This window comes from Monodon monoceros, unplaced genomic scaffold (assembly GCF_005190385.1).
Source record: "Monodon monoceros isolate NGI ecotype Baffin Bay Population unplaced genomic scaffold, NGI_Narwhal_1 Super_Scaffold_9, whole genome shotgun sequence".
In the NCBI taxonomy this organism is placed as follows: Eukaryota; Metazoa; Chordata; class Mammalia; order Artiodactyla; family Monodontidae; genus Monodon; species Monodon monoceros.
This window is the reverse complement of record NW_021703786.1, coordinates 50,832,916-50,858,667: the sequence shown is the minus strand read 5'-3', so window position 1 is coordinate 50,858,667 and position 25,752 is coordinate 50,832,916. Positions and strand designations below refer to the sequence as shown.

At 41.5% G+C, this 25,752-nt stretch overlaps 1 protein-coding gene across 3 annotated transcripts in view; it reads right to left on the bottom strand.

Annotated features, from left to right (window-relative positions):
- Nucleotides 1-5,772: 5,772 nt before the first annotated feature.
- Nucleotides 5,773-25,752, bottom strand: part of CRK (CRK proto-oncogene, adaptor protein) — a 26,596-nt gene continuing 6,616 nt past the window's right edge. Inside the window, exons 2-3 of one of the 3 annotated variants that reach the window (XM_029211945.1) lie at nt 20,507-21,042; nt 5,773-8,779 (exon numbers count right to left, since the gene is read on the bottom strand). In XM_029211945.1, the coding sequence (XP_029067778.1) occupies nt 8,642-8,779; nt 20,507-21,042 (674 nt within the window). In that variant the 3' untranslated portion in view covers nt 5,773-8,641. The remainder of the gene's footprint in view (nt 8,780-20,506; nt 21,043-25,752) is intronic. The other 2 variants (XM_029211946.1, XM_029211944.1) reach the window with 2 other exon arrangements.

Genomic DNA, 25,752 nt, shown 5'->3' with positions numbered 1-25,752 from the left:
TTCTGAGACATAAAATAGGTGCCCTTTCCACATATATGCAGCCCTAGGGGCTCAATGCTTAGCAAGCAAAATGTGCTTTTGAATTTAAAATGATGCCTCCTGGGCTTCCCTGAGCGTCTGCCTGCAGATGCAGGGGACACGGGTTCGTGACCCAGTCCGGGAAGATCCCAAATGCCGCGGAGCGGCTGGGCCCGTGAGCCATGGCCGCTGAGCCTGCACGTCTGGAGCCTCTGCTCCACAACGGGAGAGGCCACAGCAGTGAGAGGCCCGCGTACCGCAAAAAAAAAAAAAATGATGCCTCCTGCAGGTTGATGAAGCCAGGGACCAGGCCTGCTTCTTGGCTAGCCCAGTGCAGGCTGGATTTCGGCTCCACTCCTCCTTGCTCGGCATGTCCTTGGAAAGGGCATCACCTGCACGTCCACACGCAGCCATACTGCTAGTTAAGACTAGACATTCAGCTCTCCTTTACAACAGTAAATAGACGTTTACTATTAACCGTTCAACAAATATTTGCTGAGTGCTTTCCATGTGCTAATCATGTGAGATGCTACAGATAAAAGTTAATAAAGTGGACACAGCCCCTTCCCTTATGAAGCTTCCTGTCAGAGTCTTCATTCTCAGTGACATTTTTGCAAGTGCCTTTCTTCTCAAACAGTCCCCATGGTCCAGTTCCAAACACCTATTTTAGCAGGTACTGAAAATCATGATTACACATGCAAAATGTTCAAGTTACAAAATAAAATGAAGAAAAACTATGAACATTTGGGTATTGACTCACCCAGTGATGATGCTTCCTAGGAATCTGTATTCTTCACACATTTTAGTCAAATAGTTTCTTTGGGGTAGCTGTGTAGCTTCCAAAGTAGCCACAATCCTTCACTCTTCCTATATCCACACCCCTTTGCAGTATGACTATATAGCTTCTCCCATCAAGAGGTGAAATCTATTTTTTCACTCCTTGAATTTGAGCTGGCCTTATGACTTGCTTTAAGCAATAGAATGCAGTGGAATTGACACTGTGTCAGTTCTAAGGCTAGGCCTTATGAAGCCTTGTGTGATTCCATCTGTTCTCTTGGAACCCTGTCAATAGCCATGAGAACCAGTGTGGGCTGCTCTGTTGGAGGATGGAAGATCACAGGAAGCAGAGACTAAACTCGGTCAGCTAAGGGCCATCCAAGACCAGCCAGCCCCCAGCCAACCAGAAGCTGACCTCAGATACATCAGTGAGACTAGACCAGACCAGAAGAACTGTCCAGCAGAACCCAACCCAACCCAAACTGCTAAGCTGTAGAATTGTTAAGATAAATGATTGTTGTTTTAAGCCATTAAGTATTGATGTGGTTTATTTTGCAGCAAAAGCTAACTGACACTAACTTTAAGTCCCTAGGAGTAATACTACCCACTGCTCCCACTTGGCTTTTGATGACCTCTAGCCCACCTATCCTGTTTTTCATTCTTTGGTTCAAAATACATACCCTGGGTATCTGCTGTGTGTCAAGCAGAGCTGGGTGTTGGAAATACAATGAGAAGTCTTGGTCTTGTGACAGACACACGCACAGGCAATTTCAGTTCAGTGTGACAACTGTAAGCACATATTGCCAAGAGAGGACATGGAACAGATACATAACCCAAATCAGTGTCTGGTAAGGCTAGTAATCGAAGGTGAGCCAGATAGAGGTACAGACTGTACGAAAGCCTGGAGGGGTGAGCAGGTGGGTCAGGTAAAAAAGTATACAAACTCAGTATGGCTAGAGCCCAGAGTACAGCAGAGAAAGTGACGAGAGGGGAGGCTGGAGAGAGGAGCAGGAACTAGAACATAAAGAGCTCTGTATCCCTTTGCAGGGAGTCTAGGTATCTGCTGAAGGAGAATATAATCTAATCTAATATAAATTATAGAAAGCTCACTACGGCTGCAATATAACAAAGGGACTGGAGGGACCAAAACTAAAGGCACCCAGGTGGCTTTTGAGCTGATCCAGATGAGAAACATTGGCAGTTTGAACTAAGGTAGCAGCAGTGGGGATGGAGGTAAGTAAACTGATTTTAGATGCTCAGGAGTTAGGACTTGGTAAATGACTAGAAATGGGGTGATGAACTCTCGAGAGGAAGGAATAACAGATGGTCCCCAGGTTTTTGGCTTAGCCAATTGGTGATAGACATTGAGATAGGGAATGTGTATGAGGGGCAGATAAGGGAAGGGATGATGAATCCAGTTTGGAATATACTGAGTTTGAGGTGCCTTCAAGATATCCAAAAGGTGTCCAGTGGGCAGTTGGATATATCTGAGACCTGACAATGTTTTATGTATTTCTTCATTATCTAACTAGAAGAAAAAAGGATAGTAGATGGCTGAGAGCTGAAGAGTTTAGGAACTAGAAGGTGCCTTGAAATGGAAGAGCAAAGGCTTTGGGAAGACAGTGAGAGAACTGAAGGCTAGAAAGTAGTGGTCAGGGAGTAAGATGTTTAAGATTCCGGGGATATAACAGTACAAGATAATGGATTTGAGGTGGTCAATAAAGTGAAAACCTAGGTGATGGATGGGTAACCCCAGAAGACAGCAGACCTTGGCAAAAGGAAACACTGTGAGCCAGACGTCAAAAATCTTTAATAAATGAGGAGAAATTTGATTGGCAACAGTAAAGTGGCAGGGAGCCTAACAGGTTGGCAAAAGCTTCAAAGATGGAGTAACGTACAAAAATGGGGGACAGAAGAGAAGACCCAGTACAGCTTGAGGACGCCAGTGACAAAATGAGAGGTGACTAGGGGGATTTACACTTGGGGCAATTAGCAAAGATGACAAGAATGTGAGCTACGGAGTGAGCTGGTTGGCCCTAGGTGTCCTAGTTTGGATTGTTTTTCCTTCAGAAGAATTCAGTTCCCGTGGAGGAAAGAGCAGCAGCCCTGCAGCAGTATTTCTCTAAAGGGGAGACCAGGGATAGAACTGCCAGATTTAGCAAATAAAAATACAGGATGCCCAGTTAAATTTCAATTTCAGGTATTACATAGGACATACACTAAAAAGTTATTTATCTGAGGTGCCTGAAGCATCTTATTGATTTCAACAAAGCTTTGGCATCATGTGGTCCTAACAACCTGCCAGTTAGTCAACCTCTCATCTATCCAATTCAACTCCCTTGTATTAGTCGGAGTAGGCTAACTAATGTAACTATTTGACCTTAAAACATATGGTTGAACAAAAGTTTATTTCTTGCTAATTGAGCCAGTCACCAAGCCAAAGAGGCCCTTCTCTGTGGATGAAGGATTTGCCCTGGGTGTCATCTCCATTCCCACCTGATGGAAAGGAAGAGCATGGAGGAACACCTGTTTCTGTAGGTTTCTATAGGCCAGGCCTGAAAGTGGTACAGGCACTTGTGTACACAGTCCATTGGCTGAACTCAATCACATGGTCATATGTAATACAAGGAAGCCTGGAAAATGTACGATGCACAGGAAGAAAAGAACATGGCTTTGAGTGAGCTATCTCTGCCACACCCTTTATGAGTCTATCTGTGGATTCCCCAGGGATCAAGATTCTGGATCAATAACCTCTGCTTTAGAAGAACAGGCACCCACACATACACCATATCCTAATTGCTATTGAAAATGTGATCAAGGACAGAACTAAAGATTACATGTATTCCTTTTTTCCTAGACATCAGAGTTTTTTTGATAGCCAAAAGTGATACCTATCAAATAGATCTCACTAAAAAGAACCGGAAAAGTTCATCCTGTTGTTCCCAATTCTAGCTGCTAGCCCACCAAGTTGGTGTTTTATCTTTCCATTGCAATGAAATTTACCACAAATCATTCCAAACAAATGTTTTCCCCTAGTTCTTGCTTATGTAAATGGTGGTTGCCATGACAACAAAAAAGCCTGCCCTTGATCAAATGGCAGAGCTTGCTAAGGAACAAGAAACAACTGGCTGGTTCAGCCATAAACCTAACCCCTCAGGGAAATAATAAGAAACTGGGGCAATTTCTTATTCAAAAGAAAAAGTGAAAGTAGAGGAAGAACTTGATTCTAGTGGGAGAAAAGATGTGGCCAAAGAATTTACATAAACCACTTCCTCTTGTTACCTTCTTTTTTGGGGATGGGATCTGGCTTTCTCCTTTTCTCTTGTTATATCACAAGGCTCATAAAAGGACTTGGGCCTCAGACTCAGGCCAATTTTGTCTTTACTTCCTACCTACTTTCACATTAGAATGGGTTCATGCCCTTTACCATAATGCACAGAGAGAATTTACCTGCCCCTCTTAGATGCTTTCTTGAGTTGCTGCATCTGAGGTCTGTTATTGAAAGACCTAAATGACAACAGGATAAGGAATAACTACTTTGAATATTGTTTAGGCTATATTAAGCTACTTCCATTACAACTGGTATTTTAGAACAAGATAATTTAGACATAATCTTGACACTTTTGTTAATGAAATTCAGCCTTTTGAAAATATTGTCAAAACTAGAAATTAAAATACCACCCAGTGAATAATCTTCATTGTATGAATATAGCTCCCCTCTAAATAATCCAGTCACCTCCTTTTCTATGGAAAAAGAAAGAACAGGAAAGCACGAGAACTTGAGACTAGGCTTTGTCAAGCATTTCATGTTTCTACAACAGAAAGACCTTCGGAAATGGGTGTTATTCTGACCAATATTAAAACGAACCTACAGCCTTCGAGCATACATAAGACCAGGGATACTGGGGACAGCAGCTGAGAGGTAACAGGTCGGGTCCCTATTCCCCAGACTCAAACCCTGCTAAGGAAAACGTTATTTGATCAACAAATATGTATTGCCGACTGTGAGCCAAGCTCTGTGCTGGGCTCTGGCGATAGAATAATGAACAAATTAGATGTGGCTCCTGCCCTGATGGAACTGACAGTCTAACAGAGGAGGTGGAATGAGATCACAGAAATAATTACAATCTGAGAGGAGCTCTGTGAAGGTGAATGATGTGATGATTATAAACGGGATTTAGGGGTTCAGGGAAGACATCTCTGAGAAAGCGACATTTAAGCCAGAGGGGGAGGCAAGTTAAGCTCGCTTCAACCCGTATCCCTAGAGGATCCTTAAGCCCTGTTCTTTTTGAACGTCACTTCTTAACAGCTAGCTCTTCTTGGTCCCCTACCTTACCTCCCCATTTCTTTTTCTTCATGATATGTGTGGCAGCAGAGTTCCAAATTCTTAGCTTCCTCCTGCCAAACTCTGGAAGACCATTTTCATATTCTCATCTGTGGACAGGGCCACTTCTCTCTCCACATCTGTAAGAGGAATAGACTTTAATCTGAAGATAAGGGTCACAAAATTTAACAGCTGTTATGAGCACTCCAGGCTACATAAAGGAACCCAACACTCAACCTATCACAAGATTTGGCAGCTTCTTATTGGTAAAAAGTGGAAACATACTTAAATCACCTTGCTGTTAAGTGTGTGTACAGCAAAGATGGCCCCCTTGCAAGAGTTTCCTTTAACTCTGGGTTGATACTCTGCTATGTATACAGCAGTAACTAGATGTTTGTTTTGGGTCCAAGGCAGAATACTCTATAAATGACTGGCAAAGCTTGTCCATTTCATTTTAAAACTTCACTACCCACAGGACATAAGACTATGGAGTATAAAATCAACCTTTTAGGTATATATATTCACACACTGTGTGTATGCATCTAAATATACATGTGCTTTGAGAAAGGATGGGAAGAACATAATGTTTAACTCTTTCAAATTTCCTAAATTATCTACCCTGAAAAAAGTGCTACTTACATAAAAAAGAAGGAATTACACTGAATATCTACCCTAACGTTGTAAAAACCTATTGTATAACATCCACACTTCTCATCTGCTTTACAAAGCCCCTACCACATCCATATTTTCTTTATAACCACATATAACCATTTCTGGACAAGTTTGATGTTATCTGTCCACATCATTCCAGCTTTCCAATCATTACATAATCATTCTTCTTATATTCCCCTCAAATCATTATTTCATGACTTCTGGAGACTCTTCAGAGTAACACCAATGACTGATCCCATCTTTTATGAGTACCCACAGAGTGTGTATAATTGTTTCTTTATCTCTTATTCCCTAAGCATAAAAGATTTAGCTCTTTTGTGAAAAATATTCAAAGATTACTTTCTTCAAAAGATCACCAAGCCAAACATTTGGCCATATTTTTATTTACTACATATACTATAAACATATACAATACATGCTACAAAAAAAACATTTTTTTAAAAATTTAACTGTCAAGAAAGTGTATAGTGTTATAATACAATGGCACATGTTCATATTTTATTTCAAATTGGTTTGCTTATCATCCATTTCAAACCATTAACAGTGAAATGTTACTTAAGGATAATTAAAAATTATCTATTTGCATTATTAACAATAAACAATTCCAACAAATTAATAAGAATTAATCATGTCAAATATTAGTATCCAAAAAACGGGCTTTTGCAGAAATTATTATATAAAATATAGCAGCCAATTTCAGTTTACTTTGCTCTATGATAATGTACATATGCACTTAAATAGGATTCTAGCATTTACTTTTGGAAGATACTTTTAACAAGTCCTTTGATTTCTTAAGGTCCAACAACTGCCACACCCAGCCAAATCTAATCCAACAGTTCATGTAATGGCTTTGGACAACCGATCATTGAGAAATTCTTACGATTTGGGTAGAGTTGCATGTTCCACCAATATTACATATGATGAAAAGAGACATTACAAGCCAATATCAAAATTGAAGCAAAAGAAAATACAAACATTCAAATCAGTTGTGACAAAGCTTTTCTACAAATATTTTAAATGTCATTTTAGGAAACCAAGATTTAATGTGTATTTGGATTTCACAGTGTCTATGCTCTAACTGAAAATTTAACAGAGTAGTCAGATGGAAGTCTAGTATTGCAAATCTGTCCATTCAACATTATTGAGCACCCACTATGTGCATAGCACTGTGCTAACATTTTAAAAGTCGAGTATTAAGGTCCTTATCAAGCATTACCTTAGTGTGAGGTAAAAATATATTAAATTAGCGTCAACTCATTAGTTTGCTTGTGGTAATGTATGTAATCCTGTGCCAGCTGGCTTCCCTGTGCCATATAATGAGCTTCTGCACAACCCTCATTCACTCACACAAGTATCTATACACCAACTGTGCCAGGCATTGTGCTAGTCACTGGGATACCATGATTTGGCATATGTTCAATGAACGCAAATTAATCTTAACCTATGCAAAACAATTGGAAAGCTACATTACTTTTCTAAAATGAGGCCCAAAGCAAAAAACAAGGTGTTTCTATTGGTCATATCACACCACAGATCAGTAAGTGCCTCTAGACTGTGAACTAACTTTGAAAGTTTCATACTGTAGTCTAAATAGCCTAGATCATTTCTGGTCTTAAAAGTCAATTCTTTGGAGCACCTGACCCTATATAAACCACTCCATACTTAAAAGGGTTTGTAAACTAAACTTGAACACAAAGAAAAAGAGCCCCAAATGAAGGCAGTTTATAACGTAATGTACTTCAAGCACTATTCTGGCCATAGGAAATTAATAATACATAAGTAATTCATGATTGGTTCAAACATTTCTCAAACCACTAACCCTATCCCCAAACTCATGTAATTTTAACTTGACTTTTATACAAGTTGTACATAAAGCAAAGGGCAGAATTTGGCCCCCCAACCGTCTATGGAATATTCTAAGTGATTGGTCCTTCCACTCTACACACAAGTGACGAATTCCAGAGTCCCCTGATAGTATACTGGCACTCAGGAGAATGGCCCTGATGGATCCCATTAGCCAGGAGTCTATTTAGCTGTGGTAGCAATGTGAACCTACTATGACCCCTTGAGGGATGGCAGAGAGCTGGGAGTTTGGCTGTCCATGCAGTGAATCCAATACTGGCTTAAAGCTATGCACTGAATAAAGTGCTCTGCACACTCTGCTTATCATCTGGAATGAAAATAACACTTATCTTGAGAATCAACCTATTTGTAGGTTTGGGGAAAAAGAATTACAAGGCTTGAAAGAATCCCAAGAAAAAGTATGAAGCACTGACTGGGAAGGAAGACAAATGCCTCTTGTAGTGTCCTCAGAATTCTCAGGATTTGAACTGTCAGAATGAGTCATACATGGTCATGTTGTATAAATGAAAACACAATCCCACTGGGTACTATCACACGGTGCATGATTACTTCATGGGGGTGGAAGGGAACAGTCTATTGCCATTTGATAGCATGATTTCAGAATGAAAATAAAACCATTGAATAAATCAGGGTAAGCAGTGTGCAACACCTCTCTCCTGTCCATCAGTTTTCCACAGGTTGATTTGTATTGCCTGAGAGAAAGAAGGCAAGATACCTATCCCTTCAGATACACTCAGGCAACGTTGCTACCATCTAAAATTGCCAATTCAAAAGTTAACACACTAGCCCTCCAGTTTCGTACCCTGATATGGTAAATAAGACTAGGGATGGAGTAGTTCAGTCTAAAAGAGATCACAGGTAACAGAACGCTTATATAAACTAGACTGCTTTGACATCTGTAAGAAAATTGTATAGATGGCAATTGGAAAAAAAAAAAAAAAAAAAGATTGTTCCCATCTGTGAGCAAAACTGTTTGTTGAGCTATACTCAGCTGAAGTCCTCATCGGGATTCTGTTGATCCAGCAGACGGACATGTGTGAATGGGAAGTGACCTCGTTTGCCATTACACTCCCCTTCCCACTGACCACTCACATTAATCTTCGTAACCTTTACCAGCTCACCGACCTGCAGGAGGAGAATAAGGACAACACTTTATTTCCAGTTACGAATGCAAGCTGAAAAACTCCATTCCTGGTTAGCCATACCCTGCCCACGTGATTGCTCTAGGGCTGATATCACGGAAATGGCTATTCGCTGCCTCCCAAGCCCCAGCCACCAGACCGATTACTTGTGGTTAATGCAGGCAGGAGGAAGAAGTGATTTTAGCAGTGCAGAAAAACACAGAGTACAGAAGATAGAAGGGATCCTAAAACATGATTAGAAATCTCAACTGTCTCTGGAGGAGCAACCCTACCTAGAATGATCTAGTATTTCTTATCTTTGTACCCACTACTCTTAGCTTCCTGCCTGACCCATACTGGCCCTCCTATCCCTGGCATATAGCAGCACAAACCCCCAGCCCACTCTCGTACACATATCCTGGCCTGCTGCTGCTTGTAGAGCAGAAGGCAATCATGGGAAGCATACTTCATTTGGTCCCAGAAAATGAAGTGTTCTCATCACGTTCCTACCAAGGCAAGGCTTTTCCCACTTGAGCAGGTACAGGCCAAGACTCCAAATTCCATCAGCTCCCTGAAAGACCCCACCTTCTTCAGCAAGTTTTACTTGGCAGGCCACTGCCTGCCAGTCCCCCCACTCCCACCCCACCATGTACTGACAGACCTTGTTGCTCCCTCAATGCCACTTGGTACTTGTCCATTAACAATAAGGGGACATCACGTTTTTGCTGTTACAAAAAGCTTCCTGCTGCAACATCAGATATTTTTGACAATCTAGGATATACCTCTATCTTATTATGAATCTTAAGACAAGGTCAGTCTGATGAATGGATTCATCCTGTAGCAAAGTATTTAACAATGGTGAGTTAAGTCCCCAAATGTCACTGGACTAAAGAACTTTATGACCATCCTTTAATTATGAATATCTGAGTTTTGAGCAGGCAAGTTGTTTCTAAACATTACTGTTCATTTGGTTTTATTAAATTAATACTACTACATATTTAACTTTCATAAAGTACTATAGAGAGCATTTTATATAAATTATTTTCTAATAATCATTATACCCCTATAAGACAGGAATTGTTTTCATTTTACGTATGAGAAACTGAGGTTCAGAGCAATTACATATTATACCTGAGGTCACAAAGCCAATGACAGGGCTGAGATTTGAGGCCAGAAATACCTGGCTCCCAAGCCCATTTATGTTCTTTCTGCTATACCAAGAACGTTCAAATTATGCTCCCACAGCCCTGGGGGTTCCTTCCCTAAGAATGCAGGCCAACTACTGGCCAAAGCCAACCCAAGTCTAGGCCGGGGCCTTCTCTAAAACCAGCTTGATCTCACTCACAGAGGAAACAGGTTGCCTACTGGCCAGTCTACAATCTCCTAAAGAATTATCTGAAAACCGCAGAGGCCTAAAGTGGTAGTGGGGGTCATAGGATGCTGAGAAAAGGAAGACAGAAACCATCGGATATTAGAGAGACAAGGGATAAGACACAAGTGTGAGAAAAAGCAGCTTGATCTGTTGATAGTGAAGGCTAATGGTGTAATGGGAGGAGAGGGAAAAATGATATTGCATGTACATCTTTCCAAACAGATCCAGTTCCCATAGGCTGCTAGCACCAGGGTTCTGTTTATTCCCAGCAATCTTCCAATTCAGTTCCTGACATCTGAGCAGGCCAACTATGACAAGCAAAAATTTTCAAACAGTCTTTGAAGAGAGGAAGCCCGGAACATCAAGTGAAAATTTCCTTGGTAGTAAAGACAATCTAAAAGATTTCTTCCTATATCCCCAATTCTAGTTCTCAGACTATCTCACTTGTTCTCTTCTTTTTAAAATCCTTGGGACTTCCCTGGTGGTCCGGTGGTTAAGAATCCGCCTTCAGTGCAAGGGATGCGGGTTCGATCGCTGATTGGGGAACTAAGATCCCATATGCCGCAGGGCAACTAGGCCCGCGCGCCACAACTACTGAGCCCGCAGGCCACAACCAGAGAGAAGCCCCCACGCCGCAATTAAGACCCCACGTGCCGCAACGAAAGAGCCCGAGTGCTGCAACTGAGACCCAATGCAGCCAAATAATTTTTTTTTAAAAAGTGCGAGGGAAAGAATATGAAAAATAATAATAATAAAATAAAATTCTTGCAGTGTTGCAAGAAGTTAGCCTCTACATAAGCTCCATAATGTGACTATTCCTTAGTGAATTTTCCTTGTTTCTGAACTGTCAACTACCTTTGACTCCCCACTCTTCACACACACACACAACACGTTACTGGAATAATTGCCCGTGTGCTGCTAGCCCCTTGCTATGATACAGTAAATTATATCAAGTGCAGCACTCCCACCGCCGTTTTTGTTATTTATTTGTACTATCTGTTAAAACACTCATGTCATACTAAAGTGCTATTCAGGTAGCTGGACCCAGAATAATAACAAGTCCCTGACCTTAAGAAAGAAGAAAACATTTGCGGGGATGTGTTTGCTCATGTCAAAAATCTAAATTGCCACTTATGTTAGATTCTCCTCCAGATGGGGATATCTGACATCCCAGCTGTCATATCTGAATCCATCATTTTACTGATATTAAAAACACACCCAAGGGACATGAGGGAACATTCTAGAGTGCTGAAAATGTTCTATATTTTCATCTGGGTGGTTGTCACATAGGTATATATACATGTAAACTCACTGAGCTATATACTTAGGATTGGTACGTTCTACCAAATGATTTCATATCTAAATTAAAAAGTGAAAAGAAAAGAATGTTTGTTATGTTTTATCCAGCTTTTCTAGGTGTTTTGTAAAAGATGGTTCTTCAGGATACATCCTTAAGCCCACCATTCTACTTGATACCAAAATCTAGGTTTAAACACCTCTCTTTTACTATAAGATTGCCATTATTCTTAAGCATTCAAAGTGCTGTCTCAAATCACATCCCAAAGAGCCCTCAGTGACGGGCAGGTAGAAGTGTGGACCACCCACCGCCTTGCTGTTAATCAGCGACACAAAACCACACTAGCTTCTCCACAAACAGGGCAAAACCTGCTGACCTGCCCTCAGGCCTTTCTTCCTTCAGAGTTCGAAAGGAGAAATGAGTTGGGGCTCCCATACGGCAAGATGTTACTGGGGGGACGAATGAAGTGCAAATTAGTCCTTTGGACAACATCAGAGTCTGACATCATACAACATCTCTGATGTATACACTCTCTTGGTTCTACCCTACAGAGAAGGGCTCAGGAAAAGCACACCATCTTCCAGAATCCAAAATCCTTTTTTACAGTTGCTTAGGTTCTTGGCAGAGAAGTCCAAACACCACAGGGTGGGAAAAAAAAAGCTGTGTTATGACTCTGAAACGATTCTGATTTTTAAATGGATAAAAGAAGAAAGTTGTAAGTGGTTAATAGGCTAATTAACCTGCACAAAGCTGCCTTGAAGTACAAATACTTTGAGGAAGACCTTATTAAAATTAAATACCCTATGTATAATACCCTATGGGTTCTTTCTTCCAAAATATTCAAAGCACATGGGGACTCTTGGGGGTCAAGAACAGACAAGTCCCAAAGGCAACATGACTATCCTTTAGGACACATGAGGCCCTCGAGCTCCAACAGGGTGGAAGAAAGGGTAGCTGTCGAGCCTGGGGCTGAGTGCAGGAGGGGATGGGGCAGTCTAGGAACATGGTGCTCCATTAAGTCCGGTTCTTTCTCCAAGTCAGACATAACACCATAATTTGTGCTCCTCTTCCTGTTAAGCAACAACACTCTGAAGCAGAACTCCCCAAGGCCAGACCAGGGGATGCATATAGGTTTGAAGCTTGGTGTACTACTTCAAAGACAAAGAAAGCAAAACTGAATGCTTGCCCCAGAAATGTTACAATTTTAAGACACAAAGGAATGTACTAATCAGTGAGTGCAGTAATAACTTAGTCCTAACACTACTGATTTCAAAATTCAAGTTACAGATGGAAAAAAAATCCTCATCTGCATACTAATGAAAAAGAAAGAACTTACAAAGGGCCTAAAGCGCTATGAAGCACTTAACCCTTCCCCTCATGAGGCAGACCTCACTAACACCTTGTAAAGGAGAGAGAGTGATGATTCTTTCACCACCAAGGTACTATTTTAGAGCCCAGTCAGTTCCTAGCCTCTCAACCATATACCACATCCTCAGGAGCAAGTGCACAAGTAAATTATGGCACCATCTGTAAAGAGGACTGAATGTGGTTACTTCAGTTTCTTCACTCCCAGGGAACTTGAGGAACACACTGGTTTGTTCCCTAGCTCTGTGTAGTTCCCAAGGTCAATCATGATCTTGGTACAGATTAGTCAAACCTAGAATTGATCTACAAGCCAAAAAAAAAAAAAAGAATTGGAGCAAAAGATAACCCAGTTCACCTTCACCAGTGAGTTCCAGTGATAATGAGAAAGAAATTGGAGCCCAAATGGCATTAAACAGGAGACATCAGGGAGCTGTGTGATCCAGTCAGCTGCTGTAACCCCAGGTGACTGCTTTTCTAGTTTGCCTTCTAACATGAAAGGCATCAACAGTTGCCAACGTTCCTCTGATCCAGATTGCTGCACGATTCCAGTGAGCTCAGGGCAGGAAACACACATAACTTCATATAAATAAAACCAGGGAAACCAAGTACTGAGATGGAGTACAGGGACCTTGTGTTCAAATATTTTCAAACACACCAAGAACACATTTAGTAAATATTTCAAGATTTGACTGAAGGAGGAAAAAAAGGTAAGAAAACTACAGCAATCTAAGACAGGGGTCAGCAAACTATGGCCCATAAGCCACAACCAGCTTGCTGCCCCCTCTGTAAATAGTTTTACTGGAACACAGCAAGCTCATTTGTTGTTTTCTACGACTGCTTTCTAGCTACAATGGCAAAGTGACAGAGGCCAGATGGCCTAAAAGTCCTTTACAGAAAGAAAAAGTCTGCAGACCCCTGATCTAAGGAATAGGTGATATTTAGGGTCCATCTAAAATCTTTCAAATCAGTGAAGACAAAGTGACGACAATTCAGCCTTAATGATTCACTTGCCTCAGAGATGGACTGAAATGGGCATGGCTCATATTGGTGGAAAGTTGCAGGTCTTTGAGATTTAACTGGTAGGTAGGCTTCCTGGTGTAGAGCAAAAGCACCTCACTGAAGATAGGTCTTACCCTGATTCTAGTCCAAGTCAGAAAAGATTTTCTATAGACCAACAACTAATAATGACTGCAACTAAGTTCCTCATCCCCTTGGTGAGAGGTGGAGAGATGACCACATAGAGCAGGTACATTTTAGCTCAACATAAAGAATTTTCTAAGAACTAGTCCAGTGAACTAGACCTGAGGTTCCCAAACTGTACAGTGTCAGAGGCACTGCAGCAAATTCAGAGGGGTGCCACCAAGTATTTTAAATTTTTGAGGGAAACACAGCAATACTTGACATCTCTTATGCCACGTGAACTACCAGCTAGAGGCAGTTAAAAATTTTGACATCAGATTATACTACATCCCTTTCAAAGATGTCATATCTTTGTAAAGCTGGGTTTTGGCAGTTGCTATGATAAAAATCAAGTACCTCATGAAAATAAGTGTAGAACCGGAAATGAAGGTGGCAATGTTCCACATGATCCCAAGGTTTGAGAAAATGAGGTGTACACATCTCATTAGTTAAATAACTGAAGTTATTTTATTAAAACAAAAATATTATTTTCTTCCAATTATTTTTATTATTTTTTCAAGTGGGTACTAAGTTATTAAGATATAAATATTTAAGCTGTTTGAACCTACTGACTTAATAAATGGAACTGTTAAGTATTTCATTTGGCCTGGAACACTGGAAAATATTACTGAAACACTATGGGTTCTAATGATCCAAGAAAGTTTGGAACCTCTAGACTACACTGTTGTGGATGATAGAGAGCTCCCCAAAAGTAGAGATAATTCAAATACATGTTTAAAAATCATTTGGGGGGGCTTCCCTGGTGGCGCAGTGGTTGAGAGTCCGCCTGCCGATGCAGGGGACACGGGTTCACGCCCCGGTCCGGGAAGATCCCACATGCTGCGGAGCGGCTGGGCCCGTGAGCCATGGTCGCTGAGCCTGCACGTCCGGAGCCTGTGCTTCACAACGGGAGAGGCCACAACGGTAAGAGGCCCGCGTACCACAAAAAAAAAAAAAAAAAAAAATCATCTGGGGGTGGAGGGGCAGAGAGACAGGGATACGGGATTAAGAAGGTACAAACTATTATGTACAAAACAAGCTACAAGGGGGACTTCCCTGGCAGTCCAGTGGTTGGTACTCTGCGTTTCCACCGCAGTGGGTACGAGTTCAATCCCTGGTCGGGGAGCTAAGATCTCACATGCCGTGCGGCGTGGCCAAAAAAAAACAACAAACAAACAAAAAACAAAAATAAACCATCAAAAAATAAAATAAAATAAGCTACAAGGATATATTTACAACACAGGGAACATAGCCAATATTTTCTAATAACTATAAATGGAGTATAACCTTTAAAAATTGTGAATCACTATGTTGTACACCTGTAACTTACATGATATGGTACATCAACTATACTTTAATTTAAAAAATTATTTTAATTTATCTCTAAGGATACCAGAGGGCCTGCCTTCAATGTCCAAGAAGCTGGATTAGTTACTTCCAAACTCTCTTCCCATTGAGATACTGTAATCTGAAATGAAGAAGTCCAAAAAGGATGGAAGGAGACGGAAAGTAGACACCTGTCTCAAAGAACAATACAGAAATCTACAGCTACAATTCCAGAAAAAGACAAACTGAACACAGCCAAGACTTGTCACTCAGGTTCTTATACTTTCTAATCTCATTTTTTCTCTCTGGATCACAGGGAAAATTAAGGTCTTCACTCCGCTTTTCCATACATAGGTCAAAAGGCCTAAATAACTTAAGTTTCACAGAGTTCCACATGGGGAGATGTAGAGTTGATGTAGTCACTGCTGCATATAATCAGGGACCCAAAACACTTTACACCGTCCCTTATCTGTGCTCTGCAGGACAGGTCCATGCCTAAGTCCACCTGAGAAGCTCCCTGGTTACTCAGAAGTCTTATCTACCAAAGGCAAGATGCCAGAAAATGGAAGTTACATGATTAGTACATTTAAAGATAATGGGGGGGGGGGGCTTCCCCCGAGGCGCAGTGGTTAAGGATCCACCTGCCAATGCAAGGGACAGGGTTCGATCCCTGGTCCGGGAAGATCCCACATGCCGCGGAGCAACTAAGCACGTGTGCCACAACTACTGAGCCTGCGCTCTAGAGCCCGTGAGCCACAACTACTGAGCCCGTGTCCCAGAAGCCACCACAAGGAGAAGCCTGCACACCACAATGAAGAGTAGCCCCCGCTCACTGCAACCAGAGAAAGCCCACGTGCAGCAAGGAAGACCCAATGCAGCCAAAAATAAATAAATTTATTAAAAAAGATAATGTGAAGGACTTCCTTGTTGGTCCAGTGTTAAGAATCCGTCTTGCAATGCAGGAGACGCCAGTTAGATCCCTGGTCAGGGAACTAAGATCCCACATGCCACAGGGCAATTAAGCCCAAGCGCCACAACTAGAGAGCCTAAGTGCCGCAACTACAGAGCCCACGCGCTCTGGAGCCCACATGCCACAACTAGAGAAAAGCCCGCACGCCTCAATGAAGATCTCGCGTGCCACAACTAAGACCCAATGCAGCCAAAAAATAAATAAATATTTAAAAAAAGAAAAAATATATAATGTGATTATTCTGGACAGTCTACAGAGGCATAAAATAAACTTTAACACCTGCAATTTACAAGATAAATTCACTATTCAAGTTCTCATGGAGTCATAAGCATGAAACAAAAACCAATCAAATCAAAATCTTAGATCAGCAGCAGAGCAACTAAGCCCGTGCGCCACAACTACTGAGCCTGTGCTCTAGAGCCCGTGTGCTGCAACTACTGAAGCCCATGCACCTGGAGCCCTGGCTCTGCAACAAGAGAAGCCACCGCAATGAGAAGCCCATGCACCATAACAAAGAGTAGCCCCTGCTCGCCACAACTAGAGAAAGCCTGTAAGCAGCAACGAAGACCCAACGTAGCCAGAAAAAAATAAAAATAAACTTCCATTTCTTTTAAAAAAAAACCCAAAAAACTTAGATCAAATCTAAGATCAAAAAGATAAAAGGTGCCTCTGCACTGTTCTAGTGTTAATTCCAGTGTTTCTCCTTCAAAACAGCATATCTACATTTGTTTAAAATCCGTCTTCATTAGAAGCTCCGGATGGAACAGATGGTGTCTTCCTGGTTCAGTTATATTCCCCCAGAATTACAGTGGGCAGAGGAATACCCCTACTTTGGTTGTTAGCTAGAATTAATCCCTTCTTTCCAACAGGCTTCATTCCTACTAGAGAAATCTGATGGGCAGGAAAAGAGGAAATAGGCATTAACTTATATTCTACTGGAGAACTCTGTTCACAGCAAATATACCATGCAGGAAACAGCCATCTGTAAGATGAGGACAGGTGGATCTTGAACAATTTTTTAAATTTATTTTTTAAAGTACAGAAACCCTCTGTACTTAAAAAATCTTAGAGAGACCCTGATATATAACACAGTGAAAAACAGAGTTGCTTTGATTAAAAGCAAGAGAGGAAACCCAGAATCTTGCATCCTCAGCTACCTCCTGGGAAATGTTAGGGCACTGTAGAGCAGTCTGAACCCTATTATGTCTAGGGTTCTGTTCAATTCTAAAATGCAATGATTCTAATTTATCATTTTCAAGTTAACTGTAAGACTCCACTAAAACGTGCCTAGCTCATCTACAGATCTAAATTTATAGTGGGTCAAATATAGCAATGAATATTTTTCTTATCAGAATGCTACAGTCAGAAAGCCAAAGTCTCCTAATCTTACCTCCTAGCCTCATCTCAATAGGGATGAGGCATCAGCTCCTATGAAAAACCAGAGATGGGAAAGGAAAACTGCCTCCCTGCATAGAGAATACATCTGAAGACATGCTGTCAGTGAAACCACACAAAACTTACACTGAGGAGGGCAGCATCACTGTTCTAAAACAAAAAGAAGCAGAGATTGAATCTGGGTATGGTTGAAAAGGCACCAAGGTAGATCTGGGTTCCTCATATCTCCACCTCCAGCTAGTTTAAACAACCCATTCGATTTGTCTCAAGATAAGTTTTTTTCATACAACGAATAAGGATATCTAAGGTCTTTTCCAGCTCTAGATTTCTATGATGCTAAACTAACATCATGTTTTATTAAGTACATACAGTGTTTTAAAGCTATTATTTGGGGTATTTGTTCTAACTTGAAAGAAGCTATCTTCATCAATCAACATATGTGGCTCAAAACTAATATCCAATCAAAAAAGAAAACTTACTGAAATCATAAACTAGTCTTCCACTTTAGTTTTTATTTTGCAAGATTTAGGTTTCACAGTAGCAGAACAGCTCAACCATCTTTGGGCACTAAAGCCTCTAATCAAGGCAGGCATCGTTCAAAACAACTCTGGTGGGACTTCTCTGGCGGAGCAGTGGTTAAGAATCCACCTGCCAATGCAAGGGACACGGGTTCGATCCCTGGTCCGGGAAGATCCCACATGCTGCAGAGCGACTAAGCCCATGCGCCACAACTACTGAGCCTGAGCTCTACAGCCCGTGTGCCACAACTACTGAAGCCCACGCAACTAGAGCCCGTGCTCCGCAACAAGAGAAGCCACCGCAATGAGAAGCCTGCACACCGCAATGAAGAGTCGCCCCTGCTTGCCGCAACTAGAAAAAGCCCACGCACAGCAACGAAGACCCAACGCAGCCAAAAAATAAATAAATTAATTTAAAAAACAAAAAACAATTCTGGTAATTCCCTCGTGGTCCAGTGGTTAGGACTTGGCGCTTTCACTGCAGTGGGCCTGGGTTCAATCCCTGGTCGAGGAACTAAGATCCTGCAAGCCACACAGTGCAGCCAAAAGACAAAACAAAACAATTCTCTTTGAGAAAGGAATTGCAAATGGAAGCAAAATTAATGTGATAACTATTCTCTACTGGGTGTCAGCTGGCTTGTTCCAAGAATGCTATTTTCACACTCCAGCCCAGTGCTAACAGAGTCTGCAATAAATGTCAAGAGTCACAACTGTCATGTGCACAGCACTGTGTTGGTTGTTGCCATCATCTGAACTTAAATGAAAACATGAGGCTAGAAACTTGTTTTCCTTACCCTCCAAACTCTAAGTGGGAAAAAGTGGTGTGACCTAGACAATATACATTTCATTTCTTATCAAAACCAGGACACAATTAAGTCACAACATGATCTCTTAAAAACACACATTTTTCAGTCAAACCTGTAAGACCTAACTAACCCTACTTTGCATCTATAATTCAGAATGTAAAAGAAAAATTTCAAATCCAGTAACATCAGAGACTACTTCAAATAAATTCCAGCTCACTGTACAGGCTAATACTCCCACTTAAAGGGCAGCTCCCCCACCTCAGTGTATAAACATGACCCAAAGGAAACAAAATTTAGAGATTTCAGTTTACAAGAATATACTTTTGCACTTTCTCTGCTAACTTGTGCTCACAAAACTTCAGCCTGTGCTTATGAAATTTAGCTACTTACGTTCAAGTTACCATATCTGAAAGGCTCTGAAAGATTGGAAAGCATGCTACTTCTACACTAGCTTTTATGCTGAACCACTAGCTCTGCATAACTCAGAAAGGAAGAAGAAAAGAAGGGAGGGAGGGAAGGAGAAAGAGAGGAGATAAGGGACAAAGCTGTGAGTGCTAAAGACAGGAATAAATACAATGCAACGGCTGGTGAGAGGTGGGCTACCAAGGATAACTATCCACCCGTAAAAGGCAAAATTTTATTCCTCAGGAGGAACTGGCTTCTTGTCTATAAAATGCATTAAACAGAGGGCTTTCCTGGTGGCGCAGTGGTTGAGAGTCCGCCTGCCGATGCAGGGGACACGGGTTCATGCCCCAGTCCGGGAAGATCCCACATGCCACGGAGCAGCTGGGCCCGTGAGCCATGGCCGCTGAGCCTGCGCGTCCGGAGCCTGTGCTCCGCAATGGGAGAGGCCACAACAGTGAGAGGCCCGTGTACCGCAAAAAAAAAAAAAAAATGCATTAAACAACAAAGACCAAGTAAACCTGCTGCTCCTGGGAATTAATACTTTTGGGTATGTATCTCTTCATACCTATACACTTTACCGTTCCTCCTGAATTACTTGACGAATACAATCAATCAATGGTAAGAAACCCCATACCCCCTAAAGTAAAAACATTACATTTTTATAAGAAAATTAGTTTAAGTATTTTGATAGACACCACTTACTGTACTCAAATCTGTGTGAGCCCACCTTGTTTTAGATAATGATAAACAGAAAGAAAGAAACGGATTAGAACATAGAAGATGAGAAAAAATATTTTAGGTTAATTCCTGTGAATTCAGGTAGTGTTATTAAAGTAGTCAAAGTATGGTTTAGTAGATCAATCAGAACATTCAATTATACAGTTTTAAGCTTACTCATTCCAAAATAGGTTTTCCATAAAAAAGAGAAAACCTGACATTAAATGCCAAAATCAGTACTTAATGGTAAAGTACCATTCGACATCTATAACAACATCACAATGCTGTTGCTTGTATTCAGCATTCCTACAAAGCTCTAAGAGGTCTGAAAGGGAGACCCTGTAGCAGATCTCTTCTTTCTACATTTTACACGTTATGTACCTCCAAAGCCAAGGCTGTCTTGTCGTAGGCATTAGGGACTCGCTTCTGGATTACCCTGGCATAAATGGGCCCATTCTGGAGGTTAGGGAGCGGAGTGTTGACGCTGGGTTGGGCATAGGGCCCGGGCTCCGGCCCACCCAGTGGCTGTGGGTGGGAACCCTCCTGGTTACCTCCAATCAGAGCCGATACTGAGGCGGAGGCAGGTCTATACTTCTCGACGTAAGGGACTGGAATCATCCCCCTCTTGCCTTCGCTGTCCTCCGCATTCCACCACTGCTCTTCAGGCTTATCCCGGATTCTCAGGATGTCTCCTTTCTTAAAGGGAAGATCTTCTTCATCATTCCCATTAAAGTCAAAGAGGGCTCGTACATACTCTGCCTCTTCCTGCCTGAGAATCACTCCACTACCCTGCCTGGATCTGGAAACTGGTTCTATCAATGTTGTAGTGTCCAAATAGTGTATTTTGTAGAATTCCAGTAAAGCAGGCAATGAATCAAATTCTTGATCTCCTATTCGGAGTCTGGAGGGGCTCACCCCTGGAAAAAAACAGAGCAGGGTATTATTTAAAGATATATTATACTGGAGATGCAATGTAGATTGTAAGCATTTCCCAAACACATTTAGTCAATATTTAATCAGAAAGAAAGAAAAAAACAAACAAAAACCTGTCTAGAATAAATAACTGCTTCTCCTAATAGTAAACTAAAATCATACTTTGTAGCTCAGACATTCCCCAGGAAGAAAGATGCCTATCACCACCTGCAGCAGAGTCAGAAGGCTATGATAGACCAACCACGCCAGTCATGACATGCTCTCATACTGGATCAGAGACAGAGCAACATGGAGACTTCTTGCTCATTCTCCCCAAGTGTTCTGTTGCCATTCCATTTACAGGGTACAAACGGTTCAAGGCTGTGTTACAATCTTCTTTTCAACCTCAGGAAATGTAGCAAGCTCTCCTTTTTCATAAGTCACAGCAGCTATCCCAGGAAGAGGTGGGGAGAGCTTGATATCTATACCAGGATCATACATTCGTATCTTCACATCCAGAATGTACAATTCCTAATAAGAAAAAGTTTTAGACTATCTTTTTAATCTACAATTAATGACCTCAATCTCTCTTCTGACAACTAAAAAGAAAAACTAAGAAGCTAACTGCTTGAAAATCAACTCATAAGATCTTCACTTAAATAAAACATGGAAACTGGACTGTTCCCTTAGAAACAAACAGGTCTTGAAAAAAGGTAAATAAGGATGCTCAGGAAAATAAAGAAGTGTTAAAATCCTCAAACTGATGACACACTGAGGGTCCAAGAGAAAGGACGTATTAGGAATGCTTAAAATTCACATGACACAAAGATGTGTGAGGCCTTTGACACAGGGCATACTTTAAACTGCGTTCCCTCCCTATCCTGAGATTCTAGAATTGAAGGATAATAAATGAATGTATTTTGCTTCAAATAAGAAACAAAGTTTCTAATGAGGAATACAAACCTTTAACTTGCACTCTGCTAAGCACCCAAAATATCAGCATCTTAATTGGATTCTTTACTATTTGGTTTCCTGATAAAGGAATGCATAGCTCTACAACAACTTTTTCATGGAGTTTTTTTGTTTTTTGTTTTTTTTGTGGTACACGGGCCTCTCACTGTTGTGGCCTCTCCCGTTGCGGAGCACAGGCTCCGGACGCGCAGGATCAGAGGTCATGGCTCACGGGCCCAGCTGCTCCGCGGCATGTGGGATCTTCCCGGACCGGGGCACGAACCCATGTCCCCTGCATCGGCAGGCGGACTCTCAACCACTGCGCCACCAGGGAAGCCCCCCAGGTTTTTTATATAGGTATATATACACACACACGTCATAAATACAGTTTTTGTTTGTTTGGTTGGGTTTTTTTGTTTTTTGTTTTATTGCGATACGCGGGCCTCTCACTGCTGTGGCCTCTCCTGCTGCGGAGCAACAGGCTTCGGACTCGCAGGCTCAGCGGCCACGGCTCACGGGCGCAGCCGCTCCGCGGCATGTGGGATCCTCCCGGACCGGGGCACGAACCCGTGTCCCCTGCATCGGCAGGCGGACTCCCAACCAACGCGCCACCAGGGAAGCCCATAAATACATTTTTATAACTAGATTACTATAATTTTATACCTTGCCCCTTTTCCTACTGTAAAATAAAAATGTTTTACTTTATACAATATTCTATTATATAATATTTATATAATAAAAATTTCCCCATATTCTTCAAGAATATGACTTCTAATGGCTATAAAATATTCCCAACTTTTCACTATTGCAAACAATGCTGTTATGAGTGTTTTTGTTCTGGTCTACTAATGAACATTTTTATTACTTCCTTATGATAAATTCCTTGAAATGCAATTGCTGGATCAAAGGGTAAGAACATTAAGGTTTAGGGACTTCCTGGCGATCCAGTGGTTGAGACTTCACCTTCCAACGCAGGGGGTTCGGGTTCGATCCCAGGTCGGGGAGCTAAGATCCCACATGCAGGCCAAAAAACCAAAACATAAATCAGAAGCAATACTGTAACAAATTCAATAAAGACTTTAAAACTGGTCCACATCAAAAAAAACAAACAAACAAACAAACAAACAAAAACAACATTAAGAACATTAAGGTTGGACTTCCCTGGTGGCACAGTGGTTAAGAATCCGCCTGCCAACGCAGAGGACACGGGTTCGAGCCCTGGTCCGGGAAGATCCCACATGCCACGGAACAACTAAGCCAGCACGCCACAACTACTGAGCCTGTGCTCTAGAGCCCACGCACCACACCTACTGAGCCCACAGGCCGCACCTACTGAAGCCTGTGCGCCTAGAGCCCGTGCTCCGCAACGAGAAGCCACCGCAATGAGAAGCCCGCACACCACAACGAAGAGTAGCCCCCGCTCACCGCAATTAGGGAAAGCCTGCCTCACCACAGCAGCAAAGACCCAACGCAGCCTAAATAAATAAAGTTTTTTTAAAAAATAATAATTACATTAAGGTTTATGTTGCCAAACTGTCCTCCAAAAAGTTTGTATAGTTTTACATTCCCACCAGTAGTTTATGAGTTCCTATTTCCCCCATATCCTTGCCAAACAGCAGGGATATCTCTTCTTAAATAACATCTTTGATTGTTTGATGTTTTTCATGTTTATTGACTATTTGTACTTCTTTTGTGAAAGTTACTTGTTCGATTCCTTTGTTAAGGGAAACAGCCAATCTACCCTCTCCACTCCTATTAAGACCAGCCCACCCATCTAAAACCCTTTGCCATTAATGCTGTGAAACAGGAACATTGTGGTAGCCCAGCTGTCTAAATCACTTCGCCACTCTAAAAAAATGAGACCAAATTATTTCGTTCAATGTTAGAAGAAAACACTTCTTCCAGAAAGACCAGAAAAAGTACATTTAAAATTCTCTACTGGAGACAGGTGAGGAGATAAACTTTGGAAGTTAATCAAAACAGTATGAGTACTCAATACAGAATGAGTACTGATGAGTGCCTTCTCTTTTCACCCAAATGAAAGAAAGATCAAGACACAATTGAGAGGACAGATGCACATTTCTTATATTGCAAAAGTCCATCTGTGGAATTCATGGCTGTAAACTAAAACAAGTTAATAGCCCACATTCAATAATGTTGGCTGTCTCTCCAACTCAAGATGTTGAAATACATGCCCAAACCCAGGATTGTCCATCTATGGCAAACACTCATCAGACACCAGCATAATGCAACCCAATAGCTCCAAGTACAGGACTGGAGAGGTGATTTTGGTTATGACCATACCAGAGCATGGTGGTACTATATTCTGGAGTTTCTCTTCACTAAAGCGGATCACTGATGGGCAATTATTCCTATTCAAGTCTGGTCAACGAGATGCATGGCTATCTCACCTATCACCGGTAGGCTATAGTGAACTTTCAGGTCTGTGGAACTATGTTAAGGACAGGGTCAGTGTGGGCTCCAAGAAGACCTACTTAGCACTGCCTGGTCAAGAAAGCCTCCAGGGCAAAGTGGTAGGGAGAACCTTCACACCAGCAGAGCACCCCAGCTTAGAAAATGGTCCTGATGACACCTGGGAAGAAAAGCTCCCTTGCTAGAATTTACCCAACTACATTCCAAGGTACAACAGCTAACATGGTTTTTCACTAGTCACCCTTTTGGGACAGTGGTTGGCAGACTGTACGTACTTATTAAGTGTTAGATATTCTTTTTTTTAATATTTTTATTTACTTATTTACTTATTTATTTTGGCTGCACTGAGTCTTTAGTTGCGGCACGTGGGATCTAGTTCCCCAACCGGGGATCAAACCCGGGCCCCCTGCATTGGGGGCATGGAGTCTTACCCACTGGACCACCAGGGAAATCCCATGTTAGATATTATTCTTAATGAACATAACTCTGAAGTGAGGAAAAGTTAAATCAAAATCTGTTCCCAGTTTGAGAAACTCACAGCGTAGTTGGGGATACAAGCATACACAGTGTGGTTAGTAAGCAAGGAGTGTAGCAGCATGTCTTAGGAAGACATTATTTTTTTCCCCTGGCTTTCACTTCCAACTGGAGACGTGCTCTTACAAAAAATAGTGGCAACAACAAATTATGTTCTAAGATACAACAAAATCACAATAAAAGAGCAGCTCTTTCCGTTCCTGAACAGTTTTTTTTTTTTTTTTTGGTCACACTGTGCAGCTTGGGGGTCTTAGTTCCCCAACCAGGGATCACACCAGGGATGGAACCCAGGCCCCCAGCTGTGAAAGCTCCGAGTCCTAACCACTAGACCATCAGGGAAATCCCCTGAATGCTTCTAAGGTACTCTTTTCATTCTAAGATGGCAACTACTCCCTTTCATCCACTGTTATGGTTTCTCCAATTACTGTACTATCCCAAGTGAAATGTGTTTTGGGTTTTTTTTGGGGGGGGGAGGGGGTGGGATAGGGTTTAGAAGAACAAATAAGATGACTAAGCCAAGTCCCTTAAAAAGATCAGTGTGAGAATTCTGAAAACAAACCGTCAGTTCATCTGCCAGAAAGGTAGCCAGTTGGTTCAATTCACCTCTTGCTCAAATGCTTCATGATGTGAACTGGGCCCACTATTTTTTTTGTTTGATTTTTGCTTGGCAATTCCAACAGACACAAAAATACAAGGAAAACACCAAGTGAAAATTTACCTATAAATGCTTTACCTTTCCTTTCTTTAAAAAAAACTATATATATATATATATATATATATATATATTTTTTTTTTTT